General features: G+C 40.9%; 2 protein-coding genes and 1 pseudogene across 10 annotated transcripts in view; 2 read left to right on the top strand and 1 right to left on the bottom strand.

Moving 5' to 3' along the window:
- The window catches only part of ARL5B (ADP ribosylation factor like GTPase 5B), a 30837-nt gene extending 29249 nt beyond the window's left edge, over positions 1 to 1588 (bottom strand). The window contains exons 1-2 of one of the 4 annotated variants that reach the window (XM_042945047.1): positions 1305 to 1395; positions 885 to 1005 (exon numbers count right to left, since the gene is read on the bottom strand). In XM_042945047.1, coding sequence (XP_042800981.1) covers positions 885 to 933 — 49 coding nt within the window. In that variant the 5' untranslated portion in view covers positions 934 to 1005; positions 1305 to 1395. Of the gene's footprint in view, positions 1 to 884; positions 1006 to 1304 lie in introns of all 4 variants that reach the window. The other 3 variants (XM_042945048.1, XM_042945050.1, XM_042945049.1) reach the window with 3 other exon arrangements.
- A 78-nt stretch (positions 1589 to 1666) lies between these two features.
- The window catches only part of NSUN6 (NOP2/Sun RNA methyltransferase 6), a 77643-nt gene continuing 59284 nt past the window's right edge, over positions 1667 to 20025 (top strand). For 3 of the 6 annotated variants that reach the window (XM_042945045.1, XM_042945042.1, XM_042945040.1), the window contains exons 1-3: positions 6043 to 6579; positions 8577 to 8732; positions 10573 to 10652. In XM_042945045.1, the coding sequence (XP_042800979.1) occupies positions 6505 to 6579; positions 8577 to 8732; positions 10573 to 10652 (311 nt within the window). In that variant the 5' untranslated portion in view covers positions 6043 to 6504. Of the gene's footprint in view, positions 1915 to 5715; positions 5848 to 6041; positions 6580 to 8576; positions 8733 to 10572; positions 10653 to 20025 lie in introns of those variants that run through there. The other 3 variants (XM_042945043.1, XM_042945041.1, XM_042945046.1) reach the window with 3 other exon arrangements.
- Positions 14421 to 15473, top strand: LOC122223921 (annotated as a pseudogene).

Here is a 20025-nt window from a genome sequence, read left to right as displayed (position 1 = left end):
ATCATTATAAAACACTGGTTTTTATTATGTCTGGGTATTAAACAGAAAACGAAACTGAATTTAAAAAGTAGTTCCAATTGCTAAGAAAAGCATTCTGTTCAAAGAATGGCTAAGACTTTACCTATTATCAGCACCCCCCCACTTTTTTTTTTTTTTTTTTTGGTCTGGGTGTTTTCTCTCTTCAGAAGACATCACATCTCATTCTTTCTGACTCAGAACAGGTTTTACAACTTCTTGGCCCTTTGGACTTCCAACTTCCACATGTCTCATAACCTGTCCCAGACTAATTATGGACACACAACCTCCTATACAGAACCAAAAGCATTTAGTTCTCTAATACCTAAGAAAGGAAAATAAAGGGTTTGGGATGCAGATTTCCGGAAACCCGTGTATCTCACGAGACAACTCATTCCCAAGTCTGATGGAGCAGGCGAAATCAGAACGTGAAGGCACACCGGCTTAAAGAACTGGGCGGTAAACAAAGTAGCACCAGTAATAATAATTAAAACAAAAAAAAAGTTGATAGGTTTCTGGGCGCACACTCATGGGGCAAGACACGGGATGCTTAACTAGAGATAGAACAGGCCTGCAAAATGCCTCCAGGTATCATTAGGTGCTTTTCGCTTTGCTTTGCTGAAATCCAAAAATTCTTAGTTTGGACTCTGGGATCCCAAAAGACTCCTCTTTTCACTCCTCACTTCTCCCACAAACCCTGTCCCTCCTGCACCTTCTCCCAGCCTAAAACACCGACTTTCTACCCGCCCCCTCGGGAAAAGCACTTCTCTGCGCCTCTGTCCACCGACAGCCCAGCCTCCGGCTGTCCCCTAAGGCGGCCAGACTCTCCCCCTAGCAGTCAAGCCGTTGCGCAGCTCCATCCTTCTCACCTTGGTTACAGAAGAGGCTCCACAGTTTAGCGAAGATCAGCCCCATCATGAGCACCTGGGCGGGCCGCGGGGTCCCTCAGCAGCAGGTGCCGCTGCGCCGGGCCCCCCACCACGGCGCTGGCTGTAGGGAACCGAGGAGAAGCCTACTGAGACCGCGCGGCGACGGCACTGGCTGGCCAAGAAGCCTCGATCGGCCGCTCAGCTACCGGTCAGAAGGCACCGCGCCGAGTCCCTACCGGATAGTCCTTTGTTTCGAGCCAACTGAGCCCAACGCCGACCCGTAGTACCCTCGGTCTGAACCCACCTACCCACCAGAGCCTCTACCAGCCCCAAGCCCCGCCTCCGCTCCGCCTCCCCTCCCGATTCCCGACCACCCATCGCCGGAAGGACGCGGACTGACGTCGGCGCGCTTGCGTTTACCCACGCTTTCGACGTGGCGTTTCCTTCGGTTTCACTTCCGGGGGGCGGGCTTCAAACTGCCCGCGGAGTGGGAGGTTAGGGGTCGTGGGAGTCGGGAGTTTCCCTAGGTGAGCTCTTAAACTCGTCGCGTTTTGTAAGCTTTTGTCACGTTCCAGTTCTTGAGTCTCTGCTGTTGGGCAAGTGCGCCCTCCCCCGTCTAAATCTAGGGGCAGCTGCAGCTCCTCTAACCGAAAAGCTGCCGTTTGTTGCCCTTTACTGCACGGAAACGAGGAGTGTTTCTCTCGCAGCTGTCATCGTGGGCAGGCAGGCGAGCTTGGTGTTCTAACGTGATTCTTAATTCGAAATAGAATTGCTTGGGAGACGATCCATGGACTGCCGGTAGCCACAAAGTTCGGTTGTGTGATTAACTTAAAGCCGCCTAGTTGCCACGCATTCGGAATTTTCATGGAGCCCAAATCAAAAAAACAAAACAAAACTTTTCTGAAGCATTAACTGAAAATAACTTCCTTTGATTGAAATGGAATCCCAGTAATCTCTCCCGTTCAACAAAATAGAGGAGAAAGCTCCAAGTGCTGTCCTAGATCAAAGAAACGGAAATGTCAAGGAAAAGGTTGGACTAGGGAATTTAAAAAATATGTATATTATGAACTTAATACTTGGAAGAACTGTCTGCAGCTGGAGTTGAATTCAATTTATTTCTTGGCTAACCTTTTAAGTCAAAAAGCCAATTCTCTACTTAAGCGTTTCAATTCCACTTTGTAATCATTTTTTTTTAGTATTGTTTGACACGACGTTACATTGGCGTCAAGTGTACAACATAGTGATTCAACATCTCTGTCTTATATGCTCACACAAGTAACTACAATCTGTCCCTGCATTGTACACTGTTACACAATTCCACCTTCTTTGCCTTGTTAAGTTCCAACAAATTTAAAAGCTGCATAACCTGGCATGAAACCTAATGCCCCTGAAATCAGTAAAGGAGAGAACTTAATTGAACTGGACTTCGATCAGGTGGTAGATTTTAACCCAGGTAACAAGGCCTTTTAACAGGCCAAACCTTCCTTAGCTGTAGAAAGAGAAATGAAATGTATGACTTGTGAAATCCTCCTAGGGTTATGATTCAAAGATTCTTGGGGGCGCCTGGGTGGCTCAGTGGGTTAAGCGGCCGACTTGGGCTCAGGTCATGATCTCATGCTCCGTGAGTTCGAGCCCCCGGGTGGGGCTCTGTGCTGACAGCTCAGAGCCTGGAGCCTGTTTCAGATTCTGTGTCTCCCTCTCTCTCTCTCTCTGACCCTCCCCCGTTCATGCTCTGTCACTCTCTGTCTCAAAAATAAATAAACGTTAAAAAAATTTAAAAACAAAAAAAACACAAAGATTCTTGAAGACTTTTATATGGGATAATGTACTCCAACTTTCTCATATTAAAGACAAGTTATAACGTCCCATGTAGAGGAAAAGGTATGTACTGAGCCTATGTAAATTAGTTTATCTGTCAGGATCGTGAATTGGCTCCAATATAAATGATTTTGTGTTTGTGTAAACAGGCTTAAAGGGATATTTCTAATCATAGTTTCATTATTCATAAAAAAACCTTCAGATACTGTAACTTAGCCTCTCAAATTGTTACACACATATATATATATAAACTACATTCCACTATTTTCTGGCTTTTGGATCTCCAAGAAACAGTTTCTGAAATAAAGCAGTTTTATTTTTTGCAGAGCTTCGGAGGAAAAAAATTACTTATTTCTTAAATATTTTTATGATGGTGTAATGATACTTTAGAAAGTAAATTTGAAGTATTTTTTCACTTTTAATTCAGTGGTGGAATGAATATATTTGAGCAAGGCTGTTGATATTTCTATTGGTGCTATTCTTTCAAAATGTTTGAAACTTTTTTTTTTTAGAGTAATATCTACACCCAGTGTGGGGCTCGAACTCACAACCCCCAAATTAAGAGCTGCCTGCTCAGTCAACTGAGCCAGCCAGGTGCTCCAAAATGTCTGAAACTTTTATGTTAAAGAACTGTTCTAATTTTTATCATTTTCTCTACAATTTACCTGACACCAGGACTGCTGAAATATTTTTAAAATATTTTTTCACATTAGAAAGTGTTATTTGCCAATTTAGGAATTTGAAATTTTTAACTGTAAGAAAAGAAAACCACTCACAACTGAAAAGCAAATATAACTGATTAACAAAAATAGAGTTCCGCATTATCTAAACAGAACTCATGCTGGCATACCAGTATTATCTTTTACAAAAGATACAATTTAGTTCATATTGTATATTTGTATTATATATATTATAGTAGGAATACTTGTCAATAATTTAATCAAACTAAAGAGTTTTGAATAATACACTTGTTAAATATATTTTGAATACACTTTTTAAAAAAAAAATTTTTTAACGTTTTATTTATTTTTGAGACAGGGAGAGACAGAGCACGAACAGGGGAGGGTCAGAGAGAGGGAGACACAGAATCTGAAACAGGCTCCAGGCTCTGTACTGACAGCACAGATGCAGGGCTCGAACCCACGGACTGCGAGATCATGACCTGAGCCGAAGTCGGCCGCTTAACCGACTGAGCCACCCAGGCGCCCCTGAATGCACTTTTTAAACTTAAAAAACACCTTTGCTAATTTTTTTCTGAAAACATTCCTTTAAAAACTTTTAAAAACTAATTTCAGCGTAGCCTTAATCCAAAGAAGGTATCACTGTTCTATGAAATGTTACTATTTGAATATATTTTGAATTCATGAAAGAAAAAAAAAATCATGAAAAAGGAACGTGATAATACTGTCATTAGGATTATAACTTACTTTCTGAAGTGTTAGTTGGAAATAACTTCCTTTAATTAAAACCCAATGCCAGTAATATTTCTCTCCAGTTCACTAAATTTTAAGAAAAAGATAAAAGTACTGTACATAAAGCAAAACAAATTAAAATTTCAGGAAAAAATGAAACATTGAACAACTAGGGAATTAAAAGCAACAAACTGTAACTACTGTTCCTCACAAGGAACTAATTATCCAAATTTAGATAGTACTTAGAAGAGTTGGCTACAGCAGGAACTGAATTCAACTTATTACTGTTAACTAAGATAAACTGCATGCATGACTTGAACGAAGAGTTCAGGACAGCATGTTCTGCCAACTAGGAATGAAACTTTTCAAAAACAAACAACTCTCCTACACTATTAAGATTATGTCCACTTTGACTTTAGCCTCCAGATGAGTTGATAGATTTCCTGCCTTTCTAGACTTTTTTCCCTAATCCCCTCATACCTTCTTCATGAAATTGAATATTTTGGAATATGCTTGGTTTTTGGTAAGGTTAAGCTTTGGAGCACTACAAACTAAGACTTAAGATGATAAGATTGTACCTAAGTTTTTTTGCTTCTCCACATGGGCAGCCATATTATCCCATGAAGCAAATACAACCTAAATGACCCGTATATGGGTATATTCCTATAGGGCTCTTCCTTTGCTCAGACAATATGTTTGCACTATGCCAACTTCAGATTTGGTATGTGTTTGTCTTGGACCCAAGTTTAGAACACTAAGAGGCATCTTCATCAACCTGTCACTACGATAGTGTCTAGACAAGGATAGTCTAAAAGTCCTCAGCACTGTTTATATGTGCTTCACTAGTAAACTAGTTTCCAGCAAATACATGCTTTAACAGTTTTCATTCTCTAGTTCACATAGATGCCTATCCATTCATCTAGTCATTCAACATTTAAGTGCCTATTACGTGTTTTGGCAGTGGGTATGCAGTGGTGAGATGAAGTCTCTACCCTCGTGGAGTTTACAATCTAGTCCAACTCGTTCCTTCCTCTCCCTTATCTCCTAAATACAGATTCCAACCATTATTGGTGCTAGGGTTGTAATGTTCAGGCTGCAAAAATTCCTTTGGAAATGCCCGATCTAGACATGTTTTCTAATAACTTTTAGATGATTTAGCCACGGAAAAATCCCATGAACTTACTGAAGTATACCATGGTGAAAAGAGTTGGTATTCGTTTTAGATGACAGGTGGCTGTGGTCTTTATCCTGACTTTCTAAGGAGACAATTATTTTTAGCTACCTATTCAATCATAAAATGTCTGACTTTCATTAGGTACCTTCTCCTTTTGAATCCTTTACTTCATCCGTAACACATAAATTATGTCAAGGGTCTCAGAGCCTTCAAGTATAAATCAACTATGATACAGGTAACTGCTAGCCTCACTCAACTAACTGTAAATGCTAGGTGTAGGTTTTTAAGTTTTAACTGATCATTCATGGACATGAACCCACCAGTAACCCAGCTTCCGAAAATTTGAATAACGTGGTTCATTCATCGCTGAAGTCAGACTAGCATGCGTTTCTGAAATCAAAGAGTGACTTACAGGTTCAAATAAATTGCCTTTCTCTTTGCAGGTCACCCAGCAGGTAACTAATTGGCCCTCTCAACTTACTCAGGCCAGCAAAGCCTTCGACTTAACCCACACCATTTCCTCGTCTGCCCTGACACCCGCCGCAGGCGCAGGACCCAGGTGCTCCCCCGGGCTGCCGCCCCTCCCTGCATCCAACAGCCCGCACGTGGACGCGCCACCCACCGCGCTGGGAAACTCCGGGGACGTGACGTAGCGGCAACTTGCGGCTGCGGATTGGGGAACCAGGGAGGGTGGGCCGCGTCGCCGGAAGTGACGCAGGCCGGAAGCGGCTTTCGGCAGAGGAATTGGGGGGCGCGGTTTTGGAAATTAGGTTCAGAGGGCTGAACGTGCTAGAGCAGGTGCGGGTCGCTTTCCCAGGCCTGTTCGCAACGGTTTCGCCCGTCAGGGTTTTTGTTTGTTTGTTTTTTGTCTCCCCGTCCCCCCCCCCCCCGTTTAGTTTTCTTGTGGTGTTTTTGCAACGTGGGTGACGTGGCCTCACAGTGATTTCCGTGAGCGTCCCTAAAGGAGGACCAAGGACGGGTGTGGTGGAGGCGAGGAAGCTGCTCTGAACTGGCGACGCTCGAGAAAGCGTGGATGTACCTCCGCAAAAGCCGAATATAACTTGGAAAGAGCGGCGCGATTTTCCTGGCCATCTGGCGGTCCCGGCGCGTGTGGGTGGTTACTCACTTGACAACACGCTGCTCACTGTTCACTCGGAAAGAGAAAAATCACCGTTTTCCAGCATTTTTCTTGGAGGAGAACAAAACTATCGCCAAAATGTCTATTTTCCCTAAAATATCTTTGAGACTTGAGGTTGAAAGGTACCTTAAGGAGGGTTTTATGAATAAGGAGGTAGGTCAAATAAACCTGGTAGGTGATATTTGCAAAAATTCAAATATTTACACACTCTGGAGAAATAGAAAAAAAAAAAAAAAAAGAGGCCTAAAGCGAAAACTCATCTTGACACCGTTGTTTCTGCCTGGTTTTTTCCGAATGTAAAAACGGCCGGTATCTTCCCCGTAGGGATTTAGTGCTTTCGAGATCAGAGGTGAATGAGGTGTATACGTTTCCACCCTTAGGAACGTGAAAGAAGGGAGGGGAACAAAGCGGTTATGTGCCCGGCAGTAGGCGTGGCTCTGAAGGGCTTGCAAAATGAGCGCAAAAAGATTCCTGTTCTCGAGAACTTAAGTCCTGCAGACAAGTCACAGCTGCACTCTTGGAGTGTGGCAGTCTGGTGAAAGGGATGCCAGAAGCTGTTAATGCCTCAAATGCCACCCGTTGTGCTAGGTGGCTTGCAGACCTTTACATCTTAATGTTCGCGCTCTCTCGCTCGCTCTCTCTTTTGGTGGACATTGCCTCTCCATTTTAACAGGTGAGAGGACGGAGGGTCCAAAGAGGCCAAAGTGACACCGCTATGAAGTAACAGGACTGAGATCTGAAGCCTGAAGAGCTCAGGTACAATGACAAAACCCAGATCTGGAGTCCCGAGTCCTGGGTTTGTGTCTCTGTGCTTTGAACGAATCATTTCAGAGCGCTTAGCCTGAATTTCCTTTTCTGCGAAAACTGGGGATGTTAAAAATACACATCCTTACAAGGTTGCTTTGGAATATTAATCCTGAGAAAGCAGTTGGCGTTGTTCTGGCACACAGTCCTCAACAAATACTCATTCTCTGTGCTTTTCGCAGTGCCTCGCACAGAAGTCCTCCGTGAATACTGTCTTTGGTTGCCAAGCTTGTGCTCTTGACATTTTACGATCCGGCCTCTAGGCAACTTTGTACTTCTAAGTCTTTGCTTTTCTGTTCAGAGTAAAGCCACCTAAATGTTAATCGTGCGTGAAGATATTGCTGAAGCTGACTTGTTAGATTTGATTTCTGCATTTTATTTCCAAAGATTATTTAAAAAAAAATTTTAACGTTTTATTTTTGAGACAGAGAGAGACAGACCATGAACGGGGGGGAGGGTCAGAGAGAGGGAGACACAGAATCTGAAACAGGCTCCAGGCTCTGAGCTGTCAGCACAGAGCCGGAGGCGGGGCTCGAACTCACGGACCGCGAGATCATGACCTGAGCCCAAGTCGGATGCTCAACCGACTGAGCCACCCAGGCGCCCCTCCAAAGATTATTTTACGGGATTAGACAGCATGGAAAGAGAAAAGACATTCTCTAGATTTCAGAGAACTTAAAATATAAGGAGCGTATTAAGAGAAATAGAGGCATTCAGAAATTTTTCCCAGCGGTTTTAAAAAAAATAAATATTGCTTTTATGAAAGAAGATCCAAATGTCCGTCTTTGACACCATCCCTGCCTCAGACCCGCTAACTGTAAGTGATTTCACGAAAAGAAAAGCCATTACTTTGTAAAAGTATTGGAGGTAAAGGTCAGTTTTAATACACTAGAGAAAGTACTAATACTATGAGGCTGGTGGGTTAGTAGGCTGGCAAGTGGTTTATGAAGATGCTGTGGGGCAGGGTATATTCAGAGATCACAGAAATGGGAGGCGCCTGGGTGGCTCAGTGGGTTCCGCGTCCGACTTCAGCTCAGGTCATGATCTTGTGGTTCTTGAGTTGGAGCCCCACATCGGGCTCATGTGTCAGTGCACATCCCACTCCAGATCCTTTGTCCCTCTCTCTCTGCCCCTCCCCCACTCATACCCTCTCAAAAATAAACATTAAGAAGAAAAGATGACAAAAATGGGAAAATACATGTCTCGTAAAGCTTCAGTTCATCACAGGGAACTTGGTTGGTTGAGTCTTTCATTAGTTGAACGAATGGGTGTTCATGTTCTTAAAATTTTTAGTTCATTTGTTAAGGGACGTTGAAACATTAACTTCTTATTTTCCTCTTTTTCAGGTTGTATCTGCTCTAGGCAAACAAGAAGCAGAAAGGAGATTTGAAACTCTGTTAAATCACTTGTCACACCCTCCATCGTTCACAACTGTCCGAGTAAACACACATCTCGCCTCAGTGCAACATGTGAAAAATCTGTTGTTGGATGAGCTTCGGAAGGTATGTGCAAATTTTCTGTCATTATGTCTATGACATTTCTACAGTCTATGTCATGTTGCTGTTCTCTAAAATCTATGAACATAATGTACTATTCCAATTTTACACCTAAGGAAGTCGAAGATCATGAATGTTCAGTTGTTAAGTGGTAATGTTAGAGGTAATGTTAGAACCCAGCACTTGTGATTCAGAATTTATTATAGTCACTGAGTAGGTCACTCAGCTCATCTGGCCTCAGTTGCTTCATCATTAAAATACATATGAAGAGATCCGTTCTAACCCTAAAAGTCTGGTTTTGTAATAAGTTACCTGATTAGTGCGTAAATTAAAAGTAAGATGCAAGCATAATCAAAGGGCTTTTATTTATATATTTATTATAGGCTGTGTTATTAGTTTAATGAAGATGTAACATTAAGAAATCTTCAGAAAATTATCACTGATGTTGATTTACTTATTGTTCTTTAATCTCATTAGATTTATGGAATGTTTGTTATATTGTCTGTAAGAACAGTTTTATAAATTTCAAGTTGTGAGAAAATGTGTAAGAACTACCCGCTATGGGATCTGAGTGTATGAGACCCAAAATAGTGTAATAATAAGACTTGTAGAAAAAGTAATCCGATTTTGAATATTGATAGTGATAATTTTATTGAGAGTAATGACAGTAAGCAGTTCCTCTAAGCAACTAAACGTAACAAATAACAAAATATAAGCAGTTCCTCTGAACAACTAAAATTAATACTCTTATGCAGTCATGTATATGTTTTCAGGTAGTAGGACAGTGTTCTGAGGCCCATCACAACTGTCTATAACTCCTGCAGATCCAGATTATTTTCTTTTCTAGCAAACTATTCCCGGAGTCTTCATATTCTAGTATTCCTGTCCAGTGGGCCTATAGCATCTAGTATTACTAGTAACTAGTATCTAGGATAAGGTAGACATTGACTATGGATGGGCTTTGAGTCTCTTAAAGGTTAAGAGTGAGGCAGAAGGTTGACCCCTAAGCACTAGATAGGAAATTGATGGTAGAGCAGTACCTACTTCTAGCAGGAAAGGGGTCTCAGACTATTTATTTTCTTTCTCCTTCCATGATCCAAAACTCATGTGTGTCCTAAAGAGATGTCGCATATGGGATGATGGAAGGGTGGGTGCTTTGTCTCCCCAGAGTTCTCTGGGCCCCATATTGGGATTTAATAATGTAAATTTCATCTGGCTGGTGAGGATGTGGAGAAACTGGAAGCTTTATACGTTATAGGTGAGGATGTCAAATGGTTTGGCTTTGGAAGACGGTTGGGAAGAGATGCACATAACTGGTTCTCCTGAGACTGTGTGAGTTGGCCTCAGCACCTATACTCCCGGCCCTGCACCCACTTCTAGTCTGAAGACCCAAGTATGATAGAGGATACTGAAAATCCTGAACTTTTGCCAAAAAGCTTTTCTTTTCCTCACCAAAACTGACATGGCATCCCGTATTGATTGTATATAATAAATAATATTAATCGTAATCTTTAATGTCCTGTTTAGAGTTTTTCATTGAAAGAGTACTACATGCAATTCTATATTGGATATGTGTTTTCAAAGTAAGTCATTTAAGGTAAATATGGGTTGGCTTTTATAAAACCAAACAGTAAGCAAAATAGAACCTTAGGAAGACATAGAGAAGAATAAAATATACAGAAAATATAGTTGTTTTGAAGTCTTTGTTCCATAGTATTATGTGGAATAAAGTGAGAATAGCCTAAACCAAGCTTCATGCTCTGCTAGATAATGACACTGAAAAGCTCTGTAAGTTGAAATTTATCAGTTATATTGATTGCTTCATACTTCTGTTTATTTTTAACAGCAATTTAATGGATTAAGTGTTCCTATTCTTCAACATCCAGACCTTCAGGATGTCTTACTTATTCCTATTATTGGACCTAGGTTTGTAACTTTTCCATTTCCAATTAAATTCTAAAAATTTGTCACAGGTTTTTTCTTACTGTTGGGTGATAACACTGAGTTTCTGTATTATTAGCCACTTTGTATAGATAGACAAGAATTCACAAGTTCAAAAATGCCAACTTCATACTGTGTCGTGGGAGATGTTACAAAAAAGACTAGGAATGGGCCCAAATACCTTGAAAGTAATGCATTTTATGTCCATTTGGTGCAATGATTGGTTGTTTTTCTCCTACTGTTTTTTTTTTTTTTTTTAATTTGTTTGTTTATTTATTTAGAGAGGGAGAAGCAGAATCCCAAGCAGGCTTGGGAGCCTGACAACCCAGAGCCCGACACGAGGCTCGAACTCATGAACCAGGAGATAGTGACCTGAGTTGAAATCAAGAGTAAGGTGTTTAACTGTCTGAGCCACTCAGACACCCCAGTTGTGGATTCTCTTAATACTTTAAGTAAACAAATGAAGTGACTTACAAAGTAGGAGGAAAGGGGCACCTGGTGGCTCAGTTGGTTAAGTGTCTGACTCTTGTTTTCGGCTCATGTCATGACAGTGTGGAGCCTCCTTAGAATTCTGCCTCTCTCTCTCTCAAAATAAATAAATTGAAAAAAAAAAACACAAAAAAACAAAGAGCTTCCACTGCTAATATAAAACTTTTTTTTTTTGAACTACACAAAAATACAAAGCAACATATTTCCTACATTCGTAGGTGATATGTTTGTAAAATTTTATTCCTTAATCCACAGTTACATTAAATTATTGTGTATGTTCTGTAGAACAATGTTCTACTCATTTATGTATTTGGAAGACACGTTTGAAAATTGGGGAAAAAAAGCCTTTTCATATTATAATAGGAATTCATTTCCCCAGAACATTTTAAATCCCTAATTATGGTTTAATTTTTTTGTACCCCTATGAGTTTTATTAAATAGAAAAATGCTCATTTTGTGAAAGCTTTAAAGTAATTTAGTAAAGCAGTCAATAGTAAGGCACTGGTTTAGTAAGTTAAGATTTATCTGTGCAGTGAAACATGGCCTTTAATGGGGGAGAATTATATGTACCGATAAGAGAAGAATTCACAATTATCAAAAGGAGGTTGCCATGCATAGGATAATTACAAATTTTTTTTTTTTGTAATTACAAAAACAATTATACATTTATGTATATTTATATTTAGAAGTCTGGAGGCTTTAACGAACCCAACTTTTTTTTTTTTTTAATTTACTTTCTTTAAGTTTATTTGAGAGAAAGAGAGCAAGCAAGCATGCAGGGGAGAGAAAGAGAGAGGAGGGAGGGAGAGAAACCTGAGCAGGCTCTGTACTCCTCTGCACAGAACCCGATGTGGGGCTTAAATTCACATCCTGTACTATTTTTTTTTCATAAAGTTATTTTTTTTAAGTTTATTTAATTTAAGGTGGGGGGTGGGGGAGAGAGAGCGAGAGCGAGAGAGAGAGAACTCCAAGCAGGCTCTGTACTATCAGCACAGAGCCTAACTCAGGGTTTGAACTCACCAACCATGAGATCATGCCCTGAGCTGAAATCGAGAGTCAGATGCTTAACTGAGCCACCCAGGTGCCGTCATACCCAACTATTAATAGAGGTTAATTCTGAGTGGTTAACTCTGATGAGGTTGGATTAGGAGAAAAGTGGTAAGAGGAGATTTTCACTTGTAACATTTCTGTGTTATATTTACTGCAAGTATATTTACTGTAAGAAATACTGTATGTATTTCTTTTGCATTAAAAAGAAGGAGTTTTTGAGTTCCTTATTTTATTTCTTAAGGTGAAATTTGCAGGCGTGAAATGGAGAGATCTTAATTATGTGTATCATTGGCTGAGTTTTCCCAAATTTGTATAGCTGTGTGGTTATGATCCACCTCAATCAAGATAGAAAGATGTCCATAAGTGTCCCTAATTCTATATACAGCTATTTCATTCTTTTTTAATAGCTGCATACTTAAAAATTTTTTTTTATCCTTCTGTTGATGGACATTTCATTATTACCAACAGTAAATATTCTTAAGATGTTTCTTTGTGGACTTGCATAAGCATGTCTACAAGATAAATTGGTACCCCATGGAATCACTGGTTCATTGGTCTGTGCATATTTTAGTTTGAGACCTATTGCCTTCTAAAACATTTTACCAGTCAGGAGCACCTGGGCGGCTCAGTTGGTTAAGTGTCCGATTTCAGTTGAGATCATGATCTCATCTCATGGTTGGTGAGTTCCAGCCCCGAGTTGAGCTGTGGGCTGACAGCTCAGAACCTGGAACCTACTTGGATTCTGTGTCTCCCTCTCTCTTGCCCCTCCCCCACTTGTGCGCTCATGCGTGCGCGCCCTCTTGCTTGCTCTTTCACTCTCTCTCTCAAAAATCAACATTAAAAAATAAAAAAAATAAGTTTTACCAGTTAATGTTTCTAGCAATATATGAGAGATTCTTAGATCTTCATTCTTTTTCTCTCTTTTAATGTTTCTTTATTTTTGAGAGAGAGAGCAAGAGAGAGACAGGATGTGAGCAGGGGAGGGGCAAAGAGAGGGAAACACAGAGTTCAAAGCAGGCTCCAGGCTCCCCACTGACAGCCCGATGCAGGGCTTGAACCCACGAACCACGAGATCATGCCCTGAGTCGAAGTTGGACACTCAGTCGACTGAGCCACCCAGGTGCCCCTCAGATCTTTTATTCTTGCTAATATTGGCTATGCTAGCTCTTTTAAAATGTGTAGATAATTTAATTATTTTCTGAATTTAGCAACCCTTTCATCCTGTTCCTTGTAGTGATCTAGGCTACTCATCAGAACATTTGTGAACTAAAAAACACAAATGGTGAGTTACAACAGGAAAGTATTCAAAAGTCATTTAGGAGAATAGATTCACATACCTCCCTTTCACTTCTAAAAGGAGCAAATCCATTCTTTTTTGTTTTTAAAATTCATTATCACTATTATTACCTTATGAGTTTCCACTATGAAAAATGAGGAAGTTCTTAAATTTTATCCCCTAAAACCTCCACCAGCCAGTTTTTATTTACTGTGTTCTTTAGCATTGTAGAGGTTTATAACATTGTTATTCTGGAAGCACAATTCAAATGGATGCAGTGCTTGCTTTTAACTCTAATAGTTCATTTCTGAGTTCTTTGTCTTGATTGCTCTCTTGGTTAGCGAGTATAGTCCTTTATCCGGTCTGCAGCCCCTGCTTCCCGTCTCCAAAATCAGTATTCTCCTCTCCAAAGTATTTACTTTCTTGCTTGAGAATTGCCTGTTGCCTTTATATTTAAACAATAGGTTGACTGATAGTGGTTTCAGGTCCCATGTTATTTCCCTTAACACTTTGTAGACATTGCTTTTACAGCGTCAGGGCGTCAAGTGTTGCTGTGAAGAAATCAGAGGCTGGGGGCGCCTGGGTGGCTCAGTCGGATAAGCCTCTGACTTCAGCTCTGGTCATGATCTTGAGCTTTGTGGGTTTGAGCCGTACATTGGGTCTGTGCTGACAGCTGGGAGCCTGGAGCCTGCTTCAGATTCTGTGTCTCCCTCTCTCTCTGCCCCTCCCCTGTTCACACTCTGTCTCTCTCTCAAAAATAAACATTAAAAAAAAAAATTCAGAGGCCAAAAAAACATCCTCTCTCCCAGCCCCCCACAAGAGTAGTTTTTACTTGGAGATCTATGAATTCATCATTGAACTTTAGAAACTGGGCTAGGATATAGCTTGATTTTCACTATTCTCTCTTGCTCTTTAATCAAACAGTATAACTTTTTAGTTACAAGTCCACCAGTAGTTCTGTGAATATTTTTGTTGTACTTTTCTGTATTCTCTATTATAAGGACCCTAGGACTCTGTAGGTTGGATCTCCAGTGCAGATATTCCTGTGTTGGGGCACCCCAAGACAACCAACCCTCAGGTGCTGTGATTGACAAGAATGAGTCAGGACTCAGCATGTTGTAGTGCTCCTGGGGAAGACTGATTACACAAAAGGATACAAAAGCAAATCTAGAAGGGAAAGTTGCATGGGGCAAAGTCTGGAAGAAGTCAGGCACAAGCTTCCAAGAGTCTTCTCCCCGATGGACTTATTAGAACATGCTTAATTCCTCTAGCAACAAATTGTGACACGAGTAAAATAGTTGCCCAGGAGGGCAGCTCATTAGAGACTAGACCCAGTGGCCAAGGTTTTTATTGGGCGCTGGTCATGTGATCACCCTCTGCCCAGCATGTACCAAAATTTCAGGCTCCCAAAAGGAAAACAGGTGTTCAGAATAAAGCACATTCCTTATACAAACAGTTTAGGAATGCCCTATCACGAAGATGGAGCCGAAGGTGAAGAAGGAAGTCCCTGCTCCTCCCAAAGCCGAAGCCAAAGGAAAGGCTTTGAAGGCGAAGAAAGCAGTGCTGAAAGGCGTCCACAGTCATAAAAAAAAAGAAGATCCGCACGTCACTTACATTCCGACAGCCCAAGACACCGCATCTCCGAAGGCAGCCCAAATATCCTCGAAAGAGCGCCCCCAGGAGGAACAAGCTTGACCGCTATGCCATCATCAAGTTTCCCCTAACTGCCAAGTCAGCCATGAAGAAAATAGAAGACAACAACACTCTTGTGTTTATTGTGGATGTCAAGACCAACAAGCAGCAGATCAAACAGGCTGTAAAGAAGCTCTATGACATTGACATTGCCAAGGTCAACACTCTGATCAGGCCCAATGGAGAAAAGAAAGCATATGTTCGATTGGCTCCTATGATGCTTTGGATGTTGCCAACAAAATTGGGATCATCTAAACTGAGTCCAGCTGGCTAAATCTAAATATAAATTTTTTCAACAACAAAAACAAACAGTTTAGGAACAATAATCCACTCTTGGTAGGGAAGGTTTTAAGTCAGTGTTGGGAACTGTTTCTCACAGTCTTTTCCAGATGCCAGCCAAGGGCGGACCTTGCAAGCAGGCCTTTCTAAAAATAGCCATCTGAAGCCTGTTGTGTTCTTATTTCAGAGGCTTTATTATCATTTTATTTCCCAGTTCGCTATTTTCTGTTTTTTTTGAAACCCTCTCTTATCTCGGTTACACAACAGAAGTTAAGAACATTGCGTTAACGGATTGAAAGTATTTATTTTGAGAGTGCTAGTGCATGAGCAGGGGAGGGGCACAGACAGGGAGACAGAGGATCCCAAGCAGGCTCCATGCTATCAGCACAGAGCCCGATGCAGGGCTCGAACTCACGAACCATGAGATCATGACCTGAGCCAAAATCGAGAGTTGGACACTTAACTGACTAAGCCACCCAAGTGCCCCACTATTTTCTGTTTTTTATCTTGTTTTTCTTATATACCATTTTTGAATTTTTCCTTTTACTTATTTTTAAAAGTACAAAGACATATTTGGCGTTCTTTTCCTTGGGTTTTTGTTTGTGTTTTGGTGTTGTAATATTGTTTTGGCTACTACCTATGTATAGGTCCCATGTCGAATGAATCTTTTCTGTTTATTATTCATTGAGTAGAAACAGTTACATTCACGTAGCTTCATCTCCTTTGTAGTTTGCTCAAAAATGTTATAGAATACTCTGGTTTCTCTTCAGATCGCATAAAAATGTTATACAATGGGGTAAAATGTGTCCCTAGACGACCAAACAGATGTGTTTTCTGGAAATGCTTTCACCAAGTTTTCCCTAGCAGCAAATTTCTAGTCCTGGTGAGTGGAGCCGATACAGGCTGAGGCTCTCTGTGAAGACTTCTAGCTCACAGCTTTTTTTGTACGGGGCTTTAAATTGTGTTTCTGCCTCGTTAACTCTGGCGAGGAGCACTGCTCTTGGTTGCTCTTCCCCTTCCCTTAGCTTCTTCCAGGCAGTTTATCCAGATTTCTCAGGGAAACACAGACACCTGCTTGCCAGTGTTGACAGTCCTGTTCCTCTTTCAGCTTGATATGCTGTGGATGGGGTACTGACAAGACCTCAGATCGTCTTTTCTCCACCTGGACCCCCTGTCCTGGTTCTGAGTAGTAAATAGTTGATTAGGCCTCTAGGTGCCTTTCCTTTTCATACCCTGTTGAGGAACTAGGTTTGATCCACATTTCTCTTTGTCAGGCAGTTATTCCTCCTCATTGGGAATGTAGCTAGCTGTTCCTTAGTTTTATTATAAGCGGCATGTCCTTCTCGGATTGATTTTTTTTTCTCCGTTTCTGCAGACTTCAGAAACAGAAATACACACACTTACTCTTTTCCTACTCTTGTACAAGATGCTCAATATCATACAGTTACTGAAAATACCAAAACAGGGGCGCCTGGGTGGCTCAGTCGGTTAAGCGTCAGACTTTGGCTCAGCTCGTGATCCTGCGGTCCATGGATTCGAGCCCCACATTGGGCTCTGCTGTCGACACAGAGCCTGCTTCAGATCCTCTGTCCTCTCTCGCTGCCCCTCCTCTGCTTGTGTGCATGTGCTCTCTCTCTCTCTCTCAAAAATAAGCATTTAAAATTAAAAAATCAAAACATAGAGGTTAAACTTTATTTGTAGATAGTGAGCAATTTTAAAAGTAATTTCTCACCATAAATTCAGTTTCCCTCAGGTTACTTAACAGGATACTTAACATGATACTTAATACTGATGAAGTATATTTTAATGTTGGGAAGATCTTATCATTCGCAACATAATGAAATTGAACATAAGGTTGTGATGCTGCATTTGATGGTATCCATGTCAACTTTAGTGAAAAACCTAGAAGAAAATTGAATGCCGGCCTTCACTTGATATAAGAGTGTTTTTAGGGGCACCTGGGTGGCTCGGTTGGTTGAGCGTCCAACTCTTGATTGCGGCTCACGTCAGGATCTCACGGTTTCTGGGATCAAGCCCCACATAGGGCTCTGCACTGACAGCAAGGAGCTTGCTTGGGATTCTCTGTCTTCCCCTCTCTCTGCCCCTTCTTCTCTCTCTCGCTCTTTTTCAAAATAAATAAATAAACTTATTTAAAAAAAAGTGTTTTAACATCCTATCCCAAACAGCATTTTCTAAAGACTGCATTTAGATTAGTAGAATGTTTTAGGTTAATATTCAGTTCATAATTTTTAAGAACCTCTCCATTTTTTTTAATAGTGTACCTCCCTTTTTGACAAAAATCTCAACAAAATATTTTTAGCAGTTGAGAAAATTTTTTCTTTCCTTCACAACTGAATAACTAATCCAGTAGCATAAATCTCTGGAGATCCAAAGAAGGCCAGATTTGCCTCTCTCAGCCTGCGTGATTTCTATCTTTCTTATCTTGCTAGTATCAGCACTTTAATATTTCAATTACTATTTATGTATATGAAATAATATGGTAAATGCAATAGAATACTCCAGCAATTGCACAAACATGTATGATTAAAACAGATGGCAACCCTGCTGAAAAATATTTGTTGGAATGCAGTAATATGTAACATCTTAAAATTATATTCATTATCTCCTGTTTGGTGTAGAGTTGCTAATATGTGCAGTTAAAAAATGCCAAATAAATAAGTTTATGTTTTCATTTATGTTTTAGTGGGACATTCTCATAATCTCAGTTTTTAGTTCATAGACCCCTCATTTTTTTTTTTTTTATATTTATTTATTTTTGAGACAGAGAGAGACAGAGCATGAACAGGGGAGGGTCAGAGAGAGGGAAACACAGAATCTGAAACAGGCTCCAGGCTCTGAGCTGTCAGCACAGAGCCCGACGCGGGGCTGGAACTCACAGCCCTCACGGACCGTGAGATCATAACCTGAGCTGAAGTCGGCCGCTTAACCGACTGAGCCACCCAGGCGCCCCTAGACCCCTCATTTTTAAAGCTATTTTAATATTTTTTTCTTAATCAGAGTACCTTCATTCTATTTTCCCTTTTATTTGTATGACTGTGCTATCAGAAAATCCACTTCAATGGTGTTGATTTACTCCTTTATTTGTAAACATTGCAGTAAAAAGTCAAGCTTTTGGCAGGTTTTATGGCCCTGCATCAACTTTGACATGTCCTTTTATCTTTCCTGCCTACAACTCTCCCCTTCAGGAAAGCTGAATTACACTTCGATACTTGTTTTTGTACAATTAGTCCTAGTGTTGAGGGATCTCTAAGACCACTCCCTGGTTTGATGACTCTCTAGGATGACTCCTAGGATTCAGCATTATTTGTGACTATGATTTATTGCAGTGAAGTCATCTGAAGCAGAATCAGTGAAAGGGGGGGGCACGTGGGAAAAAGTACAGGGTAAACCAGTTGAAAGCTTTACAGAATTCTCTTCCAGTGGAGTCACACAGGAAACAGTTCCCTCAGCAACAGGTTTGACAACATGAGATGTTGCCAGCCAGAGAAATTTATGAGAGGCTCAGTGACCAGGATTCTTATTCGGGGGTGATCATGTAGGTACTCCCTGCCTGGTACATGCCCAGAAGGAAATTCTGGTCCCCCAGAAGGAAAGTCAGTGTTGGCCATCAACCTTATTATTTATACAGGCAATTTAAGCATAGTGAGCTATTCTTGTCAGGTAACCATGAGTACCCGCCTGAAATCTAAGTTCCCAGATGCCAGCCAAGGACCAACCTTATAGCCATGCCTTCCCAAGAAAGGCTAGCTATTCAGGCTTGCTATGTTAACTCTATTTTTTTCTTTGTTTCAAGTTTTAATTTAAATTCTAGTTAACATATAATATGATATTGGTTTCTGGAGTAGAATTTAGTAATTCATCACTTGTGTATAACACCCAGTGCTCATCACAAGTGTCCTCCTTAATACCCATCATCCATTTAGCCCATCCCCCACCGTCCTCTCTTCCAGCAGTCCTCAGTTTCTCCTTTATAGTTAAGACTGTCCTAAGGTTTGCTTCCCTCTCTCTCTTTTTTTTCTTTCCTTCCCCTGTGTTCATCTGTTTGGTTTCTTAAATTCCACATGTGAGTGAAATCATATGGTATTTGTCTTTCTCTGGTTGAACTTATTTTGTTTAGCGTAACACACTCTGGCTCCATCCATGTCGTTGCAAATGGCAGGATTTCATTCTTTTTTCCATAGTCTTTCCTTCTGTCCTCTCCATGAAATGGTTATCCCCATAAAATACTCTGATTCACACTACAAGTTTCCATGCCACAAGACATTTTTTGAATTGGTGCTATGTGGAGGACCCAAGGGTTTTACAAAGATGAATGAAACTTAGTTGTTTCATTTAAAAACAGAAAACTTTGGTGTGAGTCAGACCGTTAACAGTGAAGGTGTACATGAAGTGCCATCAGAGCACAGAATAGGAATGACTTGAGTAAAAGAAAATTGGTAAAGATTTTCTGCAAGTGGATGTTATTTCATTGGAGCCTTGAAAGTGAGCAGGCAGTAGGCTGATGAGGTAAGATGGGGGAAGGGTATGCAAGGTGGAGAGAAGTATGGGGGT

This window comes from Panthera leo, chromosome B4 (assembly GCF_018350215.1).
Source record: "Panthera leo isolate Ple1 chromosome B4, P.leo_Ple1_pat1.1, whole genome shotgun sequence".
NCBI classification, from domain to species: Eukaryota; Metazoa; Chordata; class Mammalia; order Carnivora; family Felidae; genus Panthera; species Panthera leo.
The sequence above is the reverse complement of the archived record's forward strand: the minus strand, read 5'-3'. Positions and strand labels throughout refer to the sequence as shown.